Raw genomic sequence first — 20,757 nt, forward strand, 5'->3', positions numbered from 1 at the left:
TTCAAGTTGCGTAACAACTGTGCTACCAATAAACTTTTTCCATAGTTTACTTAGGACCAAATTTTTCCAGTAAGAAATTATTTCAAAACACAGAGCTGGATTTCATTTGTTTTGGAAACATCTTCCCATATTTTTTTTTTTTCTGAAATCAAACCAAGTAGCCAAGAGAAAGGAGCTTCCCTGGCTCTCAGAGGCTCTCCTAGGCAAACCCCACAAGATCAGATAGTTCCTGTCCCCCACATATGCAGTCTCTGCAAGTGTATCACTAGATACTACTGTCTTTTGAAAGCATCTGTGGTGAAAGCTGCCCAAATGCAACACTTAAAAGGTAAAAGGAAACTTACAATTACAGAAATATGTGGGTTGAGGTATTTGAGTGTAGCAGCCGACCCTGCCAGCAAGCCACAGTGGCCTCCTGCAGGGAAAATCACAGCATCCAGCTTTGGCACCTGCTCATACACCTCCAGCCCCACGGTCCCCAGGCCTGACAGGTACACAGCACTATCCTCCCTGTGGGAAGGAAGGGCACAGATCAGCAGGGGTCACAGTTGTCAATGCAATAATAATTCAATCCACCACTTTCAAAACATTGTTCAGCAGAACACATATGTGAAAGTAAATCACCAGCACATGAGGGGAGGAGGGGATACAACAGAACGGTGCCATCAGATGGGCCATCACATGCTGTTACCTACTGGGAGAAAACTCCTGCTGTTGACAAGCCCCTCGAATAGAGTTCAGGCTGAAGAGCACTTAACTCTGTTGTTACCAGCATCAGGTGATTACAGAGCTGGTGGGCAGAAGTCATGTTTCCACTGCCGTCACTTCCTTCAGCTTCACAAATTTTAAGTGTTGCAGTCCAAACTAAAAGCAAAGTCTCAAAAGGAAATCTCAATCTCTTTATTTATTAGTGCATTTAGTGTTTGTGGTAAATAGAAATTTTCATGAAATTTAAGCACTGTGTTCAGCCTCACAAATTCCAAACAGATTGCTACAGAGTTGTCTTTCCACAGTCCAGGGCCAATATCTGATATCTTCACATTACTCTGAAAGACTGTGGAAGGGTAAGAGAAGTATTTGGTCGTGCCAAAATACTCACTGGTAAAACACTATCAGCCAAAGGTAATATAATGAGCAGAACAGGGACAGAGTCAAAAGATTGAAGAAAACTCCACTATACAGTCACACAACTGACTTGGATCTATTTCTAAAAGCTGTTTTGCATTTTATTTATGAGTTAGCAATGATGTAAATGTAGAATGATATATGAGAAAAAAATATGAGCTCTCTGTACGGTCTGCTTTTTCAGGCAAACAGACATGCAAACAGAATTATAGATCCAATGACTTCACTTGATTTATTTGACCCAAGGATGTTTGGGTACTAGGAAGCTGTGTTTTTATTACTGTTAGACATGCACAGAGAGGCTCAGCTCAGGAGCACAGAATGTCTGCAAGGTAGAGACCAAGGCCCTTGTGAAGTTACCTCACATATATATCAAAGCAGAGAAAATTCCTCAGGGCAAGAGACTATATAACTGCATAAGTAAGGATGGGAGTAAAGAACTTTCACTCCTGTAGCACAGCTAAAGACAAAGGCAAGAAATAGTAGTGGGATGGGTAACTGAACCTTAGAATTTATTGCCTCTATGAAGATACTGAAGAAGTTCTCTCCTCCTTCTTGTATGTGACGGATATATCACTGGTTTCCTGAACAACTCTGGAGTCTTATTCTCAAATAAGATTCAGAATCGAGTTTGTGGAGCTACCTCTACTGTGGTTATATGGAAAGCCACAGGGACCTGCAAAAATGAATGAGGATCTGGGATATTCAATTTAGGAGTAAAGCTTCTCTAACAACTGAAAACTGTCTGGAGGAGACTGCTCTGGGCATGGAGCACTATTAGCAGTTTGAATCAATGTTTCAGATAACAACGTGTTCCTTGCGAACATCCAGTGAAAACACCAGTTCACTGATCAGCCTTCAGTTTTCATAATAAAATGGGTGATTTTCTTTGCACTGTGGCTGATTACTTTTGTTTTGTGAAAGCTAACATATCTCTTCGAGTATCATATGCCATTGAAGCAAAATGAAGGAAAAGGGCAGATAAATCTAAAGTCTGTAAATTTAAACAAGCATTTTGAGCCAGAGCTAGAAATTTGGATATTTGTCTTCTGAAATGTGTGATATATCAGCAATCAAAGACAGGCTGTCAGGCTTCAGTTTCCCAATAAAATCTCGGTGTGGCAGCTAGAAGGCAGTGTTCCCATCCGTTCCAAGTAAAGGGCTCAGAAGCCATCGGGTAGAGCAACAGACTAACCAAATCACAAATAATCAGGTCTGATCAGCATTTGAATATTGACTTAAACAAGAAAAAAATGGGCTCTCAAGGAAGGAAGGTGTGTAATTCAATCTGCAGCACTCTTACCTCTCTGATTCACAAAGGAATCTTTCTCACATCATTGCAGAGGTACTGAGTTACCTACTGGCTATAGTCACATTGCATTTATAATGAGGTCCTGAACTCCTATATTTACGAACAATTTCATGTCACCTAGGCAGCAATTAGGCAGACTAAATGATTGAATTCCAATCTGAAAAATCACATTCCCTTCCTGGAATTTCCCAGGAAGTTGCAGTTGTATAAAAAGTGCCCTACGTCTGACTGAACTACTGCATGTGATTTGCATAACACAGTGTTTTAATTGCACTCAAGAAATGGGAAGAACTGACAATGACACACCCAGCTAGAGGGCATTGCCCATGCAGGTACAACCAAGGACAGTCACATAATGTCTACTTCAGGAAGGGAAGAATGAATTATTGGGTAAGGAGATCTAGAGACCAAATTGCTAGGGATTTTATGGAAGCTAGAATCACACTGAAACAAAGTGACATTTCAGAATTCCATTCTAAAGCATGGGAGATCAGCTGTTGTTTTACAAACAGCTTTGGCAAGTGACAAAGAGTGTGTGTCAGACAAACACTGAAGAAGACTGGCTATCCATATAGGCATACATTTTTCTGGGACATCTCTCCCAGTCTACACCGAACAAAATACATTTCAGACATCCCATCATGAAAAGGCTTGCAGTTGTTGTGGGGTTTTTTTTCTTATTTTTTTTTTTTTAATCCAAAATGTGAAAAATTGCAACTAAAACTATGTTTTAGTTAAACATAGTAACAGACTGAATAACTCTGTTTCTTGCAATCTGAAACCTGAAATAAATCATAGTGCTTTAATATTATTAATGGTAGCATGTACATTTAGAGTTTCTCAGAGCTAGATGCTGAAGTCCTTCACATGTGTTGTCCCTGGAGCTTCAGGACACTGAAGAATATCTACCTTATGTAAAAAATAATCATTTGGGTAGGAGGGAAAGATTAAAGATGAAGTTACAATAAGACAGTTTAGTTCTTATGTGCAAACGTGATAGCTGATGGAAGCCAGCTGGGAGTTAACACATTGAAAAATGGCTGCAAGGAATTTGGACATCACAAAGTTATGGAAAGCTGTGGTTTTCAAGGGAGCCTAAAAGGATATAAAATTAATTGGGATCTAGGACACCTCATTCATGTGTTTCTTTGAAAGTCCCAGTCTGGGACAAGGCTGTGCCCATGGTGACAGACAGGGCACACGAACCAGCCCCGTGTGTCACTGGCAGAGCTAACAGCACTGTTTGAACAGCACAGGTTTTAATATGGCCTTCCCAATACACCAGCTGGGAAGGAAGTGAGGACTTCCTCTGTTCTGCTCGTTCCGGGATCCTCTTTCCAAGCAACATTACTCATTATTACCATGTTTAAGACAGCAGTGCCCAAGAGCCAAAGGGGAACGGGCGCTCACTGCAGGAGATGCTGTACAGACATGAGGGGGTGGATGAAGCCTGCACAGAGGTGGTGATGGTGGGGGGAGAATAACATCCCTGCTCAGTGCATCAGAGAGACTGCTGGCTACCTCATGTTAATGATTCAATCCTCTGTGCTTTAGGAAGTGTTACTTGAAGAAAGATAAAAAAAGAAAAGAAAAAAAAAGAAAAAAGAGAAAAAAAAGAAAAAAGAGAAAAAAGAGAAAAAGAGAAAAAGAAAAAAAGAAAAAAAGAAAAAAGAAAAAAGAAAAAAAAAGAAAAAAGAAAAAAGAAAAAAGAAAAAAGAAAAAAGAAAAAAGAAAAAAAGAAAAAAGAAAAAAAGAAAAAAGAAAAAAAGAAAAAAGAAAAAAGAAAAAAGAAAAAAGAAGAAAGAAAAAAGAAAAAAGAGAAAAAAGAAAAGAGAAAAAGAAAAAAGAAAAAAAGAAAAAAGAGAAAAAGAAAAAAGAAAAAGAGAAAAATGAAAAAAGAAAAAAGAGAAAAAAGAAAAAAGAGAAAAGAGAAAAAGAAAAAAGAAAAAAGAGAAAAAAGAAAAAAAATGAAAAAAGAAAAAAGAAAAAAGAAAAAGAAAAAAGAAAAAAGAAAAAAGAAAAAAAGAAAAAGGAAAGGAGAAGGAAGAAGAGACTGCAGAGAAAAAAGGGAAAATCTATCTGTTCTAAATATTTTTGCCTGTCTTATCTCATTCTAGTCATGCTTTTATTAGATCTGACTTGTGCACTGGCCTCAAATAGTTCAAACTTAGACTTATGCTCATCCTTAATTACTTTAAATATATGTGTGAAGTAGCCTCTTAATCATCTTTTTTTAAAGGCAGAATCACAGTTTTGTCTCTCACACCAGATATGTGAAAATTTTACAGTATTAACCTTCTCTTGCTCTACATTATGCCACTGAACCCTTTGCATTAAAGATTAACTTCTACCCACCTAACTCCAAACAGCGAGACCAAAAATGAACACTAGCCTTAGTGCTTTCTGACAGAGTTCCTAAAGAATTAACATATATCCAGTGTCATACTTGCCCATAGAAATTCCTAATAAGGAAGTTTGCCTAATCTGGGGGAAGAGAACAATGTTTCATTTTGGTTTCCATCCCCAGCTGTAACAGAAAGACACATGTGCCTGGGAACAGTCCATATTCCTGGTAATAGGAACATTTTGATGACCTGTGACCACAATTTAACAAAACCAATTGTTTTTGCAGAGCTGTGCAAACATCTAATCTATTCTTTCTAATCAGCCTGACTTTCCACTTACTCTTCGAGGTAGAGGTAACCATTCTCCTGCGCCAACCTCCTTGCGTGTATCTGGGAGTCCTTAGCTGTGGTTCCATAGGATATAACCATGGCTCCGTACTCACGGCACATTTTCACCCTGACCGGAGATGTGCTGGTTGACATGATGACAAAGACTGGAATACGGAGCTCTGAGGCATGGTAGGCAACAGCCATGGAAAAGTTACTGTCCGAAGCCACGATCACTCCTTTTCTTTGCTGATCCTAAAAAAGAGGGTGGCTTATTGCACTTTATATTGTCACGCAGTTGTCCCATATGAATATGGATCATTCTAATGATCTTACTTCCTTTGTTCCCCTCTACTAGCTGATCAAATCATGATATTATGGTACACTATATGCGTGTCTGGTGTGATTTCAAGATTTACATACACAGTTAAAATAGCACAAAATCAATCCCCATTCCTGCATTCCTCTGGGTTTAATTCTTGTTCAGTTGGGAATAGCTGACCCAGCTGATCACAGAAGAGCTGATATCTGGTCCCTTTAGAACCAATAACTCTTCCCTGCCTGTATGACATTATTTCATTTCAGGTTTCCTTTTAACAGAAGATTTCGTTTATATTATTATAAAAGTGCAGGAATAGTCACTTTTCTGGGCTGCTGTATCATGCCAGTTATGACTATTATTGCTGCAGAGACTCAGTAACCTCCTATGACAAATGATAAACAAGCTATTTTTGTAATGATACTGAAATTCATTACAAAATCAATCAGTGATCTAGATCCTTCACATCACTCATTGTAACTCAATTTCATCATCAGTCATGAGTTTGGCGGTTTCAACATGTCAGAACCACAGTACACACAGAAACACCTGTGCATAAATGCCACAGAAAAATGCTGGTGTTTGCTTTTTGCAAGATTTTCTTTCAAGTATTCTCAAGCATTTCTCCAGCAGATTGGCCAGTCATAACTAAAGTAGTATTTTACATTCAGATGCTTGCAGATCTATCTATGTTTACACGCTGTGTTCAGTACAATGGTTTCTGGCAAGAAACACTGTGATTCCATGGAGATTACATGTAAATTTATCTTCAGCTCTGCTCCATTTTTGTGAAGCAGAACTAATCTATTTCTTTTTGAGCATTGGCATTTTGTTATACCTGAGGCAATGATGTCAGAAGGTAAAGTACGCCTCGTTCCTTCACAGATCCTGTGTATTGGAGGTACTCCTTCTTCAGGTAGATGTCCATTCCATACTGCTTGGATAGCCTAGAATACTGGAGGATATAAATAATATTATGGGAATGTAGCTAAAATTAAGAAAAATCTTCCACGCCTCATCAGCTGCCTGGTGAGGCATGTGTTCCACAGCTATATGTGAGCTCTAAAAAGTAAAATTTGTCATCTGTTTCTTTAGAAATACATGGCAGTGTGTTGTTACCTACCAGGTTCTTCTGGCTTATGGAAGTCATATTCAAACTTGCAGCAGTGAAATATGGATCACGTGCCACTATGAATTCTGAAAAGAGCACTTGTTTTGGTCTTATTGTTCAAATACAGATATTAAAATAAGTATTTTCAATTATTTAAAAGCCCGTGCTTCCAGCACTTGCCAGAACTGGATGTTGAATACTCAAAAAAATAAGGTTGTCATCTAATAGATAGAAAAGCCATGAGAAAATTCCTCCTTGAACCTCACTATGGCTCTGCTATGTTTTCTGCCACTGATTCACTACTGCTTATTGCCTATTTTGCACACTAAGGCCAGTACAACATTAGTACAGACATTTCTTACCCAAAGAATGATGGAAATAATTAAAAAATTATTTCCCGGGATTGCAAGTGTAAGCAGCAGCTGTTTGAAAAAGCTTATTGTTTGGAACAGAAAGGATCCCTGAGCTGAGAGGAATTAGCAAGCACATTACATGTGAAGCAGTGCCCAAGTGCATGATTTTTTAAATATTTTTTTAATGGTAAATATTTATTAAGTTTTATAATAAGATCCTCCCAGAATGCATCAACATATTAATTTCCTATTACCATATTCACTAAGCCAAGAGTTTTAAACAAGATAACTTATGAAATAGAGCTGCAGTAAGCCTGTGGGTTCCAGCTCCCTGGGCTTACTGTATCTCTATTTCTTAATTGGCTCCATGTCCTCTATTGGCTGCCAAAGCAAACAAAGACTTGGGGATTTAGGGGATCAAGTACTCATTTATGATAAGTCACAAAGAGAGAGAGATTAAAAGACACTATGACAAAATATTTATCTCAAACAGTATCTGGCAGTGTCAGGCATACAGTGTAATATGTACCAATAAATTTTTCAGACTGTGGGACTTTCAAAGTCAATTTATATAAACTAAATATATCTGAAACAGATATTTGCTTTAAAATATACAGTTAAACTAAATATTTCAGGTGAATGTTTCAAGGCTTTTTAGTGGATTTACAAGCATGTGTTAAGTTCCTCACCCATAGGTGGGGCCAAATTCTCTATTTTGCTTCTGAAAATCCTGGCAGGAGCTACGACTTGCTGCCCCTTTGCAGATCTGGCTGCAGAACTGAAACAATGGAAAGTGCTTAGTACACTAATAGGATAATAGTTTATACCCTAAACAGCCTAATCTACAGAGAATGCCTGTGCAAAATAGAACAAGAACACTATACAAGAAACACTACTAGTTCTTCACACATGTACTTGTTTTTGTACAGAATCTTGGATCCTAGAGTGAACTATAAGAAAAAGGATTTAAGAAGATGAATCCCGTGAATTTATAAAGTTGCTAAGTCTACAATTAAAAATGTGTCATTAAGTCATTCTGTACCACAGGGGTGATGTACTTTAGATTGTTATTTTTCTTTAATTTTGATACTCAGTGTTTTAACTCTTCAGGTTATCCTTTTCTGCTTCCTTTAACTGAGCCTTTTTTTCATATAGCCTAAATATAGCAATCACTTCTAACAAATCAGGTGTCAATGCTATATTCAGCTGTACTGCCCCCATGTGTGACCTTGTAAGACTGACTGAACCAGCCTGTAAGTTCTCCCTTTTGTCACTGTGATCTTCTAAGGACTACAGATACCATGCCTAAGGTACAACACACATCACAGCCTCCATTTGGCATCCACAAAGCTAACATAAAAAAACCCTTAAAGTTCCTAAATCAGTAACCAAACCAAGTGTCCAAATTAATGTCAATTCCTTGTTTTACTATACTCACTACCTCTTTGATATGTTACAATTCACTCATGATGCCATATCTCATCTCCAGGTAAACTCCTGCATAAGGAACCGGGATGCTGCATTCATGGTCTTACACGTAGATTAGGAATCACCCTGCAATGTGTTTCTCCAGTCAATTAACTGAATGGGTTAGAGTCATACTCACTTTTTTAATCTGAACAAATGTCCCTGAAAGGGGCTCTTACTTCTCAGCGGTGAGTTAAAATAAAGGTTATTTGTGTTTTTCTTGACACCACTCTGTGCTTTTGAATCAATGCATGAAATGCACTAATGACTTCTGCAGGAACATTACTTTGAATAACAACAGTCATGGGCTATTTTCACAATAAAATAAGGGGGGGATATATGTTTTCCACTATTCTGATAATTTTAGAAAACAATATTCATAAAAAGAGACTAAAGAAAGTGAGCCTATTTAGCTTGGCACAGTAAATGCAGAAAGGGGATACAAATGAGTTGCATAAATTTGCCAGGGTCACTCAAGAGAAAAGAACTATTTAAGTTGAGGGGCATCGGTTTTATCCAGACAGCAACTAAACCCCACCCAGCTGCTTGCTCATTTCCCTCCCCCTGTCCTGCTAGGGAGATGAGAATTGGAAGGGTTAAAGCGAGAAATCTCTTGGGCTGAGATAAACCCAGTAATAACAGTAATAATAATAATAACAGTATTAACAACTACAACAACAACATCATTAAAAGCAATAACAAAGAGAGGTAAATAAGACCCAAGAAAGACAATTTATGCAGTTGAAAACAATTGCTCACCACCAACCAACCAAGCAGCAGGCCCCCCAGCAAATTTTCCCCCTAATTCTGTTGCTGAACACAATGTCACATGGGATGGGATGTCCCTTGAGTCAGTTGGAGTCAGCTGTTCCAGCTGTGTCCCCTCCAACTCCTTGTGCATCCCCAGCCTTCTCACTGGTGGAGTGGGGTGAGAAGCAAAAAAGGCCTTGACTCTGTGTAAGAGCTGCTCAGCAGTAACAAAAACATCCCTGAATTATCAACAATATTTTCATAAAAAATCTGAAATACAGTCCCATACCAGCTACTGTGAAGAAAATGAACTCTACCCTATCCAAAAACCAGCACAAGGGGCAAAGCTGTCTGAGAACAAACGGTGTGAACTGGCCAAAGTGAGCTTAACTATTTGTGAGCAGGAGCACCATCAGTTTATGAAAAGTTTCGTGTTACACAGACACCTGATGGACTGGACTCTATGGTGCAGTCTTGCCTGCATTAGGATGTGTTGGTTGGTTAATTTTCATACCAACCATTTTCATGTCATACCTTGGGAGCAAGTAGATGGCTCAGGGATGGGGCCAAGACAAACTTTACTAGTTTTGAGCTATTGATGTGATGCATCTGAGCTGAAGGTGTGAATGTGGTCCTTCAGCAGTACACATGGCCAAGGCTGCTGCAGTCTCACACTGGCAGATGTACTCAGGCAGTATCCTGTAACTGCTTGGCAGAAGTGCACAATGCCATGAGGTGCAGGGAACAGATGGCTATCAAAGGGCAAAGTGTTGGATAGTTCTGCTTTCCAAATTAAGCCATGACACTCTCCCGCTCCCTGCCCATAGACCTGATTTTTTACAGCATGATTAAACTCATCTAACAAATATGACCAGAGTTGCCAAATAGAGAGAAGGGCAGTGCAATATAAGTTCAAATCTTCTCTTCCTGGGAAGTCTCTCCACAAAAAGAGAAGACTGACACTTCTGTCTTACTCTCAAGCATGATAGTGAGAGTTTTGGTGACAAAAGATGCAATATGAAGAGTTTGGTACACTCCCCCTGTTCACTCATGCACTGACCCCCCAACCACCTTTGCTGCATATGTTTGCTCGCTCACCTTGCTGCCTTTCCAAGCAAGCCAACTTTTCCAATCTGAAACGAAACCCAGGTGCAGCTGGCAGGACTGTTTACTCTCGTGTCACTCTAAACAGGCAGTATATGAATGCAAAATGCTTCCATTTTCACTCCCTGCATTCCAGCCAAGCCTTTTACGCCACCTTACTGTCCCAAATGGTCTTGTGTCATGTCCTTTGTCACAAGACACATTTCATCAGTAGTGTGCTACAAAAAGCACAGCTATCCTTATTTTGGGAACTCTAGGCTAAAAAAAAATCACACTGAAAGTAGTTATGATATCTCTGGATCAGCAGGCACTATCTGGGAACCAGGGCAAACTGCTGCACCTTGAGGACCCAACCACTTCACTCCAGGGACAGCTAACCCCAAGCAGGGACCAAGATTGCAAGGTCCTTTCCCTGTGCATGCCAGAAAAACAATCCACAGCTATTGATGCTGGTGGGGTGTCCTGGTCAGCAACAGAGAAGAATTCATTTGGGAGAGCAATCTGGGGCTGCTGCTAGGAATTGCCATTTGGCAAAGACACTCTTTTCACACATCAAAGGGAACAGAGATTAGCCACAGAGTGCCCAGAGTAGACTTTCTGAAGAGCTCCCAATAGTAGAAATACACTATGAATTATATAGCTTGCCACTGTACTTTTCTTATGCCTTAGCAAAAGCTTTACATTGATAGGAGTGCCTCAGTCATTTTCATTCCTAGACTGATCTCAGGTGCACACATTTGTCTGTGTCCATCTTCACGCCCTTATTTTGTTGAAGACACACATGGCAGAACCACCTCATTACAGAACATATCCAGCCTCGCCAGGTTGGCCAGGCTGAGAAGGGAAATCTGTACCTTCAAAATCTCCAAATATAAGGGCTGGTTCCAAAGCAGACCCTCCCACAAGACTCTTTACCCAAACACCTTTACCAAACATCATCACAAACTCAGGTTCCTTGTAGCAGGAGTTTTTCACTGGGAGCATAATACCACAGTGCATTAAGTCTATGCCTAATGTGGTTTATCCTTTGTTTACAGGTTGTTGATATCTTTGAGGATTTAGGTTAGTGTAAACAGGTAAGAAGAAAATTGACAGTTAAATACAACTAATATGAACATGAGTCTTCTTACACAGATCTATCTGCTGCAGCTCACACATGCTCTTCCTTCATTTCAGATCAGCTTTCACAAGGAACAAGAAAAGAAAACAGAGAATGCAAAGCCATAAAGACTCCCTACCATGCAGGGGGTTTTTTGAACACCACACTGGATTTTGAAGGCTGCTGCACTGATATCTTCAAATCGAATCAGCTTGTTACAGCTTGACAGGATGGTTGTACTGCTTGACGGAGGGATGCGGGAAAGGGTATCCGTAAGTAACTCCTCATTTCGGCTTACTATCTTCATTTCCCAGGTCTTCACATCCCCGTTCAGGTAATCCTCCTCACCAAAATCCTTCAGTCTCTCAGGGTTGATAGAGGGTGGTTTCTGTGCAATAAGGCCATTTCTCATCAACCCATCCTTACAGCGGTGAAGATCACAAAGTCCTGGGACATCTTGTTTCTTTATTTTATTGTCATCCCTAAAAACAAATTAAAGAAACTTGTTAGGACAGCTTGGACGATTAAAGGCTTGACAATTTAGCATTTAAGAAGGATATACATCTCAGTTGCTCTTTGCAAGCCTTAAATAGACTGAATTTATTACTGCCATATTACCTATCTTGTAGGCACACTGAAAGCTACTGTAACTTTCCAGCTGTTAGAAAAGCCACAGATAACCTGACGTGTGGACAAACTGGGAAACTGTCATACCCAAGAAAATAACAGATATATATTCTATGTTGTCTGGGCAGCCAGACCTTCCTTAGTACTCAGCACTCGACTGGCAATGATCCTAGTTCAGTGCTTCCAGAAATTTTGGAATAACTGGAATTATTCCAACTGGAATTTCTGTATGCAGCTCTATCTTTTTCAAAAAAGGCAAAATAGCTGTGCAGACCATTCCCATAAACTATTAATAGCAGTAACAAATGTCACTACGTTGTACACAAGAGGTTCTGCTGCTCTGCCCTTGCATACTTGCAGAGCACGCTCTTGACAGCCGTCAGCCGCCTCATGGCGGGAAGGAAATTACTTTGATAAGGGATAACAGCTATATCCTAGTACAGAGCTGAAGAATAAGGTGTCCTGATCTCTGAGTTAACACTTCATAGATAAAAACACACGTAGATAAGACAGCAATGTGATGCCACACAAACCTCCTTCCCCAAGGAACTTAGAAGAGACAACACTGCTACAAAAACTTGCCAGTTTTCCAACCTTCAAATGCTTAACTCTGTGGTCCACAGTGTACAGTATACTGTAGTGCAGGATATTGCAGCCTTACTAAGAAATAAATGCAGAACTTCTAGGAATTCTTGGAATTTGGAGAATAATGTGGAGAAAAAGGAGCATTAAGCAGAAGACCACTGATTTGAAGAAGAGCTGATACCACTGTTGGTCTGTGGCTATGATTACACAGATGGTATAAGCCCCTCTACATGACTCAGTATTAATCTACCCGGTAGAAAGTGTTTTCTAAAAAACAAACATGTTGAATTATGTCAGAGATTTCACCATTATCTCCCACAGAAAAATATTTACCTTCTTCATAAAATAATTTATGTTTAAGTTATGCAGTTAAATTTATCAGCAGAGCTGGCTAAAGCAAATGCTATCCTAGTTTTACAGCAGCGATCAGTACTGTAATATCCTTTGTTATAATTCCAAAGAGAATTTTTAAATATTTAGAAACAGCTGGGTTTTGAGCAATTGCCCCACTTTGGGCAGTATCATACATTTTCTTAATGGTCTGAATAATCTGTGCCAGTAGCTGTGCTTCCTATTACACTTCCAATTGTTCGACAGAGGAATTCACATAACAATATGGGCAGCATAAAATGTTTTGTTATTTGAATCAAGTAATATACCAAGTAGCATCAATCATTCTGTATACCCTCACAGGAGACAATATTCGTGGCAAGGTCTTCTCTCTCCAAAATTAATGAGAACACTAATATTCTTAGATACATAAAGTATATGCACGTAACTTGTTTATATTGAAACTTGTGATTTAAAATATTTTCCTCATACTGTATCTTCAAGCTGACACACCCAAACAGCAGGCATTCTATCTTCAAAACAAATAACTATCAGGTAGCTATACTCTATACTTTTCTGCATTTCTGCTCCACTGGGGTTAGGTGGTTGAAACATTTCATAAAGATGTTAAGCTTCCAGTGTTAGTTCTGGTGCATATTAGTCAGGTTAATGCAAAGCTGAGAATCAGATCGGCTTTACACAGTAAAGATCAGTAAAGATCACAGTAAAGTAACAGACCAGCTACAGCACAGCCCCTGGCATAAACAACAGCATCATCATCTAGGAGGCCACAGCACTGTCAGAGTTCATTCCCTACCTCTCCCTCCAAAAACCCCATTTTCCATATCACAGTAACCCATAACCACTCCGAAAAAAAGAACATATACATCTTATTTCTGAACATCTCATCTAAAATGTTTAGCAAGCATTAGCAATGAATTATATTTCTTACACTGGAAATGGGTTAAAAGGGTGTTTGTAGGGTAAAAAAAAATAGGCAGATCAAAAAATCATGATTTTTCTGGGTCAGTTCTTAATTTTATTGACTAGCACTTGAGATGAGAGAAAAAGTCTCACTTTTTCATTGTATCTGTTGCAACAGCTACAAAAAGCCCATTAAAAAAACACTAGCCAAAGATGACCACAATAGCTCTACTGATGAAGCAGGATTCTGTGAGAAAGTACAAACAACAGGGTAAGGCCTCACCACCCTAGTGCCACCAAATATTTTTATCTGCGAAAAGAAAGACCAAAATGGGATATTGATTTTTTTGGTCCTACTCTTGGATTTCTTTTTTTTTTTTTTTTTTGGACAGAAAAAAATAGAGGGAAGTAAATCAGATTCTTGGTCTTTGCTCTGCAGCACCACTCTCATGAACAGTGAGTATCTGCTCAGGACCTTGATGGGGACAACACCTTGTGACCACTGGAGAAGAAGAACAAAAGTCCAACAGCTTCTCAAGCTTGAGCTGGGTTTAAAGTACATCTGAAATATTACCATTTCAATATTTAATATGGAAACCATCATCTATTTGCATCTGAAAGGTCAGCAGCCTCTTTACCAAGGGAATATCATCATGCTACTGTATATGTAGGTATTGTATGTATTTATTTCAGAATAATTTTGATTCTCCTTCTACACCCATATCTTTCATTGACATTAGTAAATGGTGGTTTTCCATATTGAGCCCACCTGGCTCTGCCATAGACCTTCCGAGAGCCCTAAAACTCCTGTTGGGTCAAAAGAATTTCTTGCCTCAAAAGCAGCTCATATGTTTGGCAGAGATTAACTCAGATTTTGCAGGAACAGCCAAAGCAGGCAGCAAACCATGCAAGTACTCACAAAAAGGCAGCATGTGACTTCCCATGCACAGTAACAAAATATAGCCCCTATTCCAGCAATCATGCCCACCAGATGAAGATCTGAGCCAACATAAATACAAACCACAGCGTTATAAAACATTGCTCCTTTCAAATGGAGCTTTTCCTTTTTTGGAGTTTGTCTAGGAAAGTTTTCATTAAAAAAATCTGTTTATTTCCAGCCATAAGACAAATACCCAGCTGGTAAGCTTAGTTACGTGGTTATAAATTGCAACATTTTACCTTTAAAGTGATTAGTAAAAGCAAACATGAAAATACAGTTTATAAACCTACTTTTTCGAGAACAGCTGCTCAGCATAACTGGAAAAAAAAAAAAAAAAAGAGACGATCCAAATGCTGACATTCCATAAATAATTAAGACACAGGAAAAAATATCATTTGTTTAAGCAGATAGCTTTATATATTTTAAAGTCTCAAAGTCAATGCAAAGACAGTGTGTACTGGAACGTGCTCTTAGAATGATAAAAAGCAACAATTCGAAATGAATAATTTTTCTATTTCCAGTTTGGTTTTTTGAACATACTGAAAATTTTCATCAAGTTAAACAACACTAGGGAAAACAAATTTTGAAAAATAACAATATTAATAAATCAAGAAAATAATAAACCCAGGAAAAATAATTTAGGAAGATAAAAAGCAGTAGTGCATGCTATACCTAAAGACCACAACTGTTGCCTTTGTTATACAGAGAAAAAAGTGTCCAAGCAGTTATCCTGCAATGAGGGACAGTTACTTGTCCCCACTGAGTGAAGCACATGCAGACTGCCTCCTCAGGATCCATGACACAGACTAAACAAGTTAAACTAATGTACAGGATCCCATCAACTTCTAAAACTGAAGCAGCAAAAAACTGGCAGTCACAGTCGTCCAGGGAATAACAAAATGTGAAGGATTAGTCACTGTTTCTCCCAATATAAATGTTAGGGAGGAGATCATATGAATGCCTGAAAGTATCAGGCAGAAGACTTAAAAGTTGCCTTCTTAGGGAAAATAATTACCTTGCAGGACTCATTGCCAGAGGATTCTATGAAGGACAACAATATAAATGGGCTCCTAAAAGAATTGTGCAACTACATGGAAGTAGTGACCAGTAAACACACCATTCAAGAATCAATCAGAGATTCAGGAAGCCCCTAAACACTCACTTGGCAGACTCCACGAAAGCATCTGAGAGAAGGCATCTTAGGTGGCTTTTGTTTTTCTCCCAGCTCCCATTACTGGTCACTGCTAGAGAGTACACAGAGGTAGATTGCTCTTTGGCCTGATCAGTGTTGCCATTTTGACTGCAGATAAACCCAACGTCAGCATTTGGCCCATTGGGCAGCCTCTGTACCTCTTTCAAACAACAACACATTTTCAGGCAGATATGGAGCTGGAATTATGGACATACATTCTCATGTTACTGTACTGCTTTGCAGATGGAAATGAAATTGTCACAAAAGGAAACAAATTTTAGTGTAAGACTGAAAACTTGGCATTTCTTTGTCATTTCTCCAGCAGCATTAAGAGGGACTGACAGTATGGTACAAGTTCTGTAGCATCCATCTATCCATATGCAATTACAAGAATTTCTAACTTCAATGCCTGACTTGGGCTGATCAGTGGCAAAATGTTAAGCTTGAATACCCCTTCAAACTGTTTCAATGAACAGGGGCTAGCCTGTAATTAACTCATCAGCACACATATACGCATGTTCTCTATATGTGGATTTTTTATTTCCTTCTTCTTTTATGTTTTGGGTGTAGGGGCTTCTGAAGCTCATACCTATATGCTGCTGTCATCTTCAGGCCCCCTGAACACCTTCCTGGAGCACACTGACCAACAGACATTGGTAAGATAGAGTTTTAGACATATTTGTCATCTGCTTTCTGGATAAATGGGCTCAGGTCTTATGCCTGCAAGTTCAGAATACTTATTACAACAAAAGGTGACCTCTTTAAAGTCACTTCTGGCTCTTTCCTCCATGTGTTGATCAGAGGTGTGTCATGTAGGGGGGGTGAGGCAGGGGGAGCAGCCTGCTGCAGGTAGCAGCCTGCTCAGCTTCTGACTGCAATGTGACTGCAGCTGGGATCTCCTCTCAAAGGAGTGAGGAAGAGGTAATCCCAGGATATGACAGAGAGGACCCTTTCCCTCATCCAAATCCCTTTTACCCAGAACTTCCCCAGCTTCATTAATCCTTATAATTCCATGTCCCAGCACTCCTCTGGTACCTTCCTTGTTTGTTGCAATCCCCTTTCCCCAGAGCTCCTAAACATTTGTGTTCCATACTAACTTCTACCTTTCTCTCTGTCCCCAAACACATTCAAATGCTGCAATAGCAGCAATTATTAGAAGCATCTCAGCAGCTTGTGCAAGTGGGGCTTTATGAAAGAGAAACGGTAGAAAAATTGAAGCTTGCTGAGATAAAAATGGCAAGGAGCTTCATAACAGATACCATCTTCACTGCCAGGAATTCTAGGTTACTGCACTGTATAGTGTCTGAGTACCCTCCACAGCACTACAGGGTGACAAGCACACCCCTGCAGGAACAGGGAAGAAATATGCTAGATCTCTCTTTGACAGTACAATTAAAACAAATCAAAGGCAATACTACACTCAAGCATTACTTCCTTGAATTATCAGTATTTTGTGTAACACTAGTACTTAGAAACACCCATTCGAGACTGTATCACTCCAACTAGTGGCACGAACTGGATGGAAATTTAAAATGCGTGTCTGACGTTTATATCCCCAAATCCTGTGCAAAGTGGTTGTTCCTAAATCACACAGGAATCACCAACATCTTCCTCTAACAGAGAGACAAATTCAGCAAACATTAGCTCAACTTTATTGACAGAAACTGGGGCACAGACAGATCGAGTGACTTGCCTAAGACTTCCGCAGGGTGACTTATTAGAGTGTCTTAAAGACAAAGAGATCAGGGCTTAGTAACCAGCCTGTATGACAAAAGTGTGTGCACTGGGACCATCCAGCACTGATGGGTGCATAATAACCAAGCCTTGAGATTGAGCAGGCCTTTATAATTCTACTCCCTGTACACAGGTCTGACAAAACCATGTGATGCTACACCAGCAACAAAACAAGCTCAGGCTCATGCAAGAAATAACCAAGCTGCATTATCACCTCTGATAAAATCTCTCCTTAGTTTGTCAGATTTAGCAGAGCCTGAGCCTGAGCCTAGCACTATATTTGCCTTCATCTGTGGTCATAATCCATTGCCAGTCTTCTGTACACGCTATATAAATGTCATTGCTTACTGCTGGCAATGGCAACTGGGTGTCAGCTGCTAAATACATAACATTAGAAAAAGTAATCTGAATGCAAGAACAAATCAGAAGGCCACCCCTCATAGAAGGTGGTGAAGCAGAGGTAACCAACTATCCCTCACACAGACCCGTCCCTCCTGAAAGTTCTTAAAGGACATTCACAGCTGTGAATATCAAATGATCACTATCAAACACTGCACACTGTTTGGCAGCTAAGGTTTGGCAGTAATTAAACTTTTTCCCTAAGCTGAATGTGTTCTGAGTTTAGAGGTTTTTCTGGTGACTAACACATCTCCATAATTCACTTGTAATAAAGAACAAAAAGCATAAATCAAACTAGAGAAAAGAGTGGTCCTATGCTGAAAGGACTGGTTTAAGATTCTCGGTTCACTGCAGAACAGGTCACATCATGTGCAACTTTGGGCAAGCCATTTTGGCAGTCCAGAAATGTGGTCTTGTCTTCCCGTTTGGTGTTCCATGAGGGTTTATTAACAGCATTGAACCCACTGAAACAATTTGTGTTCTAAATATTAGCAACATCTGTGACTATTGGGAAAATGCAGGAAACAAGAATTGTCTCTTATCTGTACTACATCTGGCAAAAGCAGGTTGTAATCTTGCTAGTGATGTCCAGATAATAAAATTAGGTGAGAAAAGAACTACAGAAAAGGTTAAGAATGAGTTTGCACAACACAACCATGCCATGTGGTTGTGTAGCATGAACACCCTCAGTTCATGCTACACAAGGGCACTAAACGACTCTTAAATTCCATCTGCATCCTCCTGAAAACAGGAATTCAAGACCACCATAAGCACCGTAACAAAGACAACCACAGAACACCTGTAATAACAGGATCTGACACAGGCTAACCCAAGATGAATTTTCAGCAGTCCATTAGCCTCTCTAAGATTATTTCTGATACTGTGCTCATGAAGAAATAAAAAAGCTGAACTCCATGGGCTACAAGTATTCAAATCTCCCCTTCTTCTAGTGGATGACTGCAAGAGCAACTCATACCCACAGAACCCTTGGAGATATTGGAAAATCACAAACAATTTCCTGTTTGCTTTTTTTTTCTTTTTTTTTTAGAAAGTAAGGAAAGGAAATAGAAAGCATTACCTATACAGCAGAGCGACTAAATAAGCAACGAGGCGAAGCAAAACTCCAACTACGACACCATAAGGAGGCAGGAGGGGTCCAGGGGTTGTCATGTCCATTGGCCTGGCCCTGGGTGGACCCCAAGGGCTGACCGTGACCCCTGAGGGGGATAAAGGAGAGCTCTAGCTCTAAGTCAGACAGCAATGTTCTCCAACCTTTGCCAGAAAGGGTCGTAGTCTTCATCTTCCCTGAAGCGTTCCCTGGGACTTCTGTTTTTTAACACCCTGGAGTAGAGAAACTGTGCTGCAAAATTCATTGTAATTCCTGGTGCAAAGCAAAGCTGGGAGACTGCTGGCAGGGGACACACTTGCCTGTGAGAAGTGTCAGCCCTGCACTGGCTGGGTGGGAAATAGCAGGTGACGTGCTGTAAGCAGCTCTCAGCGCTGGCTGGGGGGGAAGTGCCTTTGAAAGACATGGCTGCTGCTATTTAAAGAGATTATTTCAGAGCCCAACCTGTCCTTGTCGATTTGAGTCAGGGCCTGGATTATGCTTGGGTGACGCTCTGTTAGCAGGGCACTTGAAGCTTTAGTTACTTACTGCTTAGCTGTGGAGCATGATCCCGACCTGCCGCAGGGCCCGCGACCGAGCAGCAGGCACCGGGATGGGCAAAGCGGCAGGAAAGGGATGCCAGGCTTGTGATGGCTGAGTCACTGCAGGGGTCCTGTAAGGCAGCACCAAGGGACACGGGTCTTCATGACTGAGGCACAGAGGAAACAGATTAATTCCTTTGGGTCTTCTCTTGGCACAAGTCCTTGTAGCAGAGAAACATAGATACCAAGATCATACAGATACAAAAGACCATCTATGGAAAAGACTGGAGCAACATATATATATATATATGTATGTGTGTGTGTATATATATATGTATGTAAAACCCCATCTAAATCTGTTTTTCCTTGCCCTGAGAGTGCACTAGCAAAAGGCACAGTTCCAGTTGCAGAATGGCTGTGCAGTGGGAATGAGGCAGGGGGTCCTTCTGTGGTAACTATTCCTTTAGGGATATAGTCCTGATGGAACACAGGCTCCAGGTTGCTTGAAGATGGACCAGGTGTCCCTTTCCAGGAATGAGTGTACCCTCAGTACCCTCTGCTTTCTGCCAGTACAGTACAAAATCTTAATCTCCAAGACAGAGAACAGACACGTAATAAAACCTAACCCAAGCTGTGACCTAACCCTCCCCACAGGATATCGTGAGAAATACTGTAATCTGATTTATATGGGGGAGTCAGAATAAATGATCAAATAGTCTCCTGGGATCTCTAGAAAAGTCTGAGCTATGCTGCTGAAGCCTTCCCTACGCTGGTGTGGGAGGCAGGCCCATGTTCCCCTGACTTCATCAGTACTGATGAAGCCCCAGATTGACAATTTTTTCTACTTTCTCCCACCCAAAACCCTTTTAATTCTTCCCTTTCCAGGCAGTAGATGGACAGGTTGTGGTCGTGTCATGTACTATAAATGTCCCCAGCCCAGCAGCACATTGCTGCCAGCGCTTACAGCCCTACTCCTGAGTTAAGTTCAGGCCAAAGTCACTGGTGCCTTGAAGCACAGAGAGAAGGTGAGTGGAGCTACCACTTTGTTCATAAATGTCTGAACTGCA

General features: G+C 40.2%; 1 protein-coding gene across 4 annotated transcripts in view; it reads right to left on the reverse strand.

Moving 5' to 3' along the window:
• The window catches only part of LOC135417906 (L-threonine ammonia-lyase-like), a 33,615-nt gene extending 14,078 nt beyond the window's left edge, over window positions 1-19,537 (reverse strand). The window contains exons 1-6 of one of the 4 annotated variants that reach the window (XM_064662552.1): window positions 19,316-19,537; window positions 15,009-15,035; window positions 11,452-11,794; window positions 6,267-6,383; window positions 5,123-5,364; window positions 345-510 (exon numbers count right to left, since the gene is read on the reverse strand). In XM_064662552.1, the coding sequence (XP_064518622.1) occupies window positions 345-510; window positions 5,123-5,364; window positions 6,267-6,383; window positions 11,452-11,794; window positions 15,009-15,035; window positions 19,316-19,416 (996 nt within the window). In that variant the 5' untranslated portion in view covers window positions 19,417-19,537. Of the gene's footprint in view, window positions 1-344; window positions 511-5,122; window positions 5,365-6,266; window positions 6,384-11,451; window positions 11,795-15,008; window positions 15,036-19,121 lie in introns of all 4 variants that reach the window. The other 3 variants (XM_064662554.1, XM_064662553.1, XM_064662555.1) reach the window with 3 other exon arrangements.
• Between the last annotated feature and the right edge of the window lie 1,220 nt (window positions 19,538-20,757).

Source organism: Pseudopipra pipra, chromosome 8 (assembly GCF_036250125.1).
Source record: "Pseudopipra pipra isolate bDixPip1 chromosome 8, bDixPip1.hap1, whole genome shotgun sequence".
In the NCBI taxonomy this organism is placed as follows: domain Eukaryota; kingdom Metazoa; phylum Chordata; class Aves; order Passeriformes; family Pipridae; genus Pseudopipra; species Pseudopipra pipra.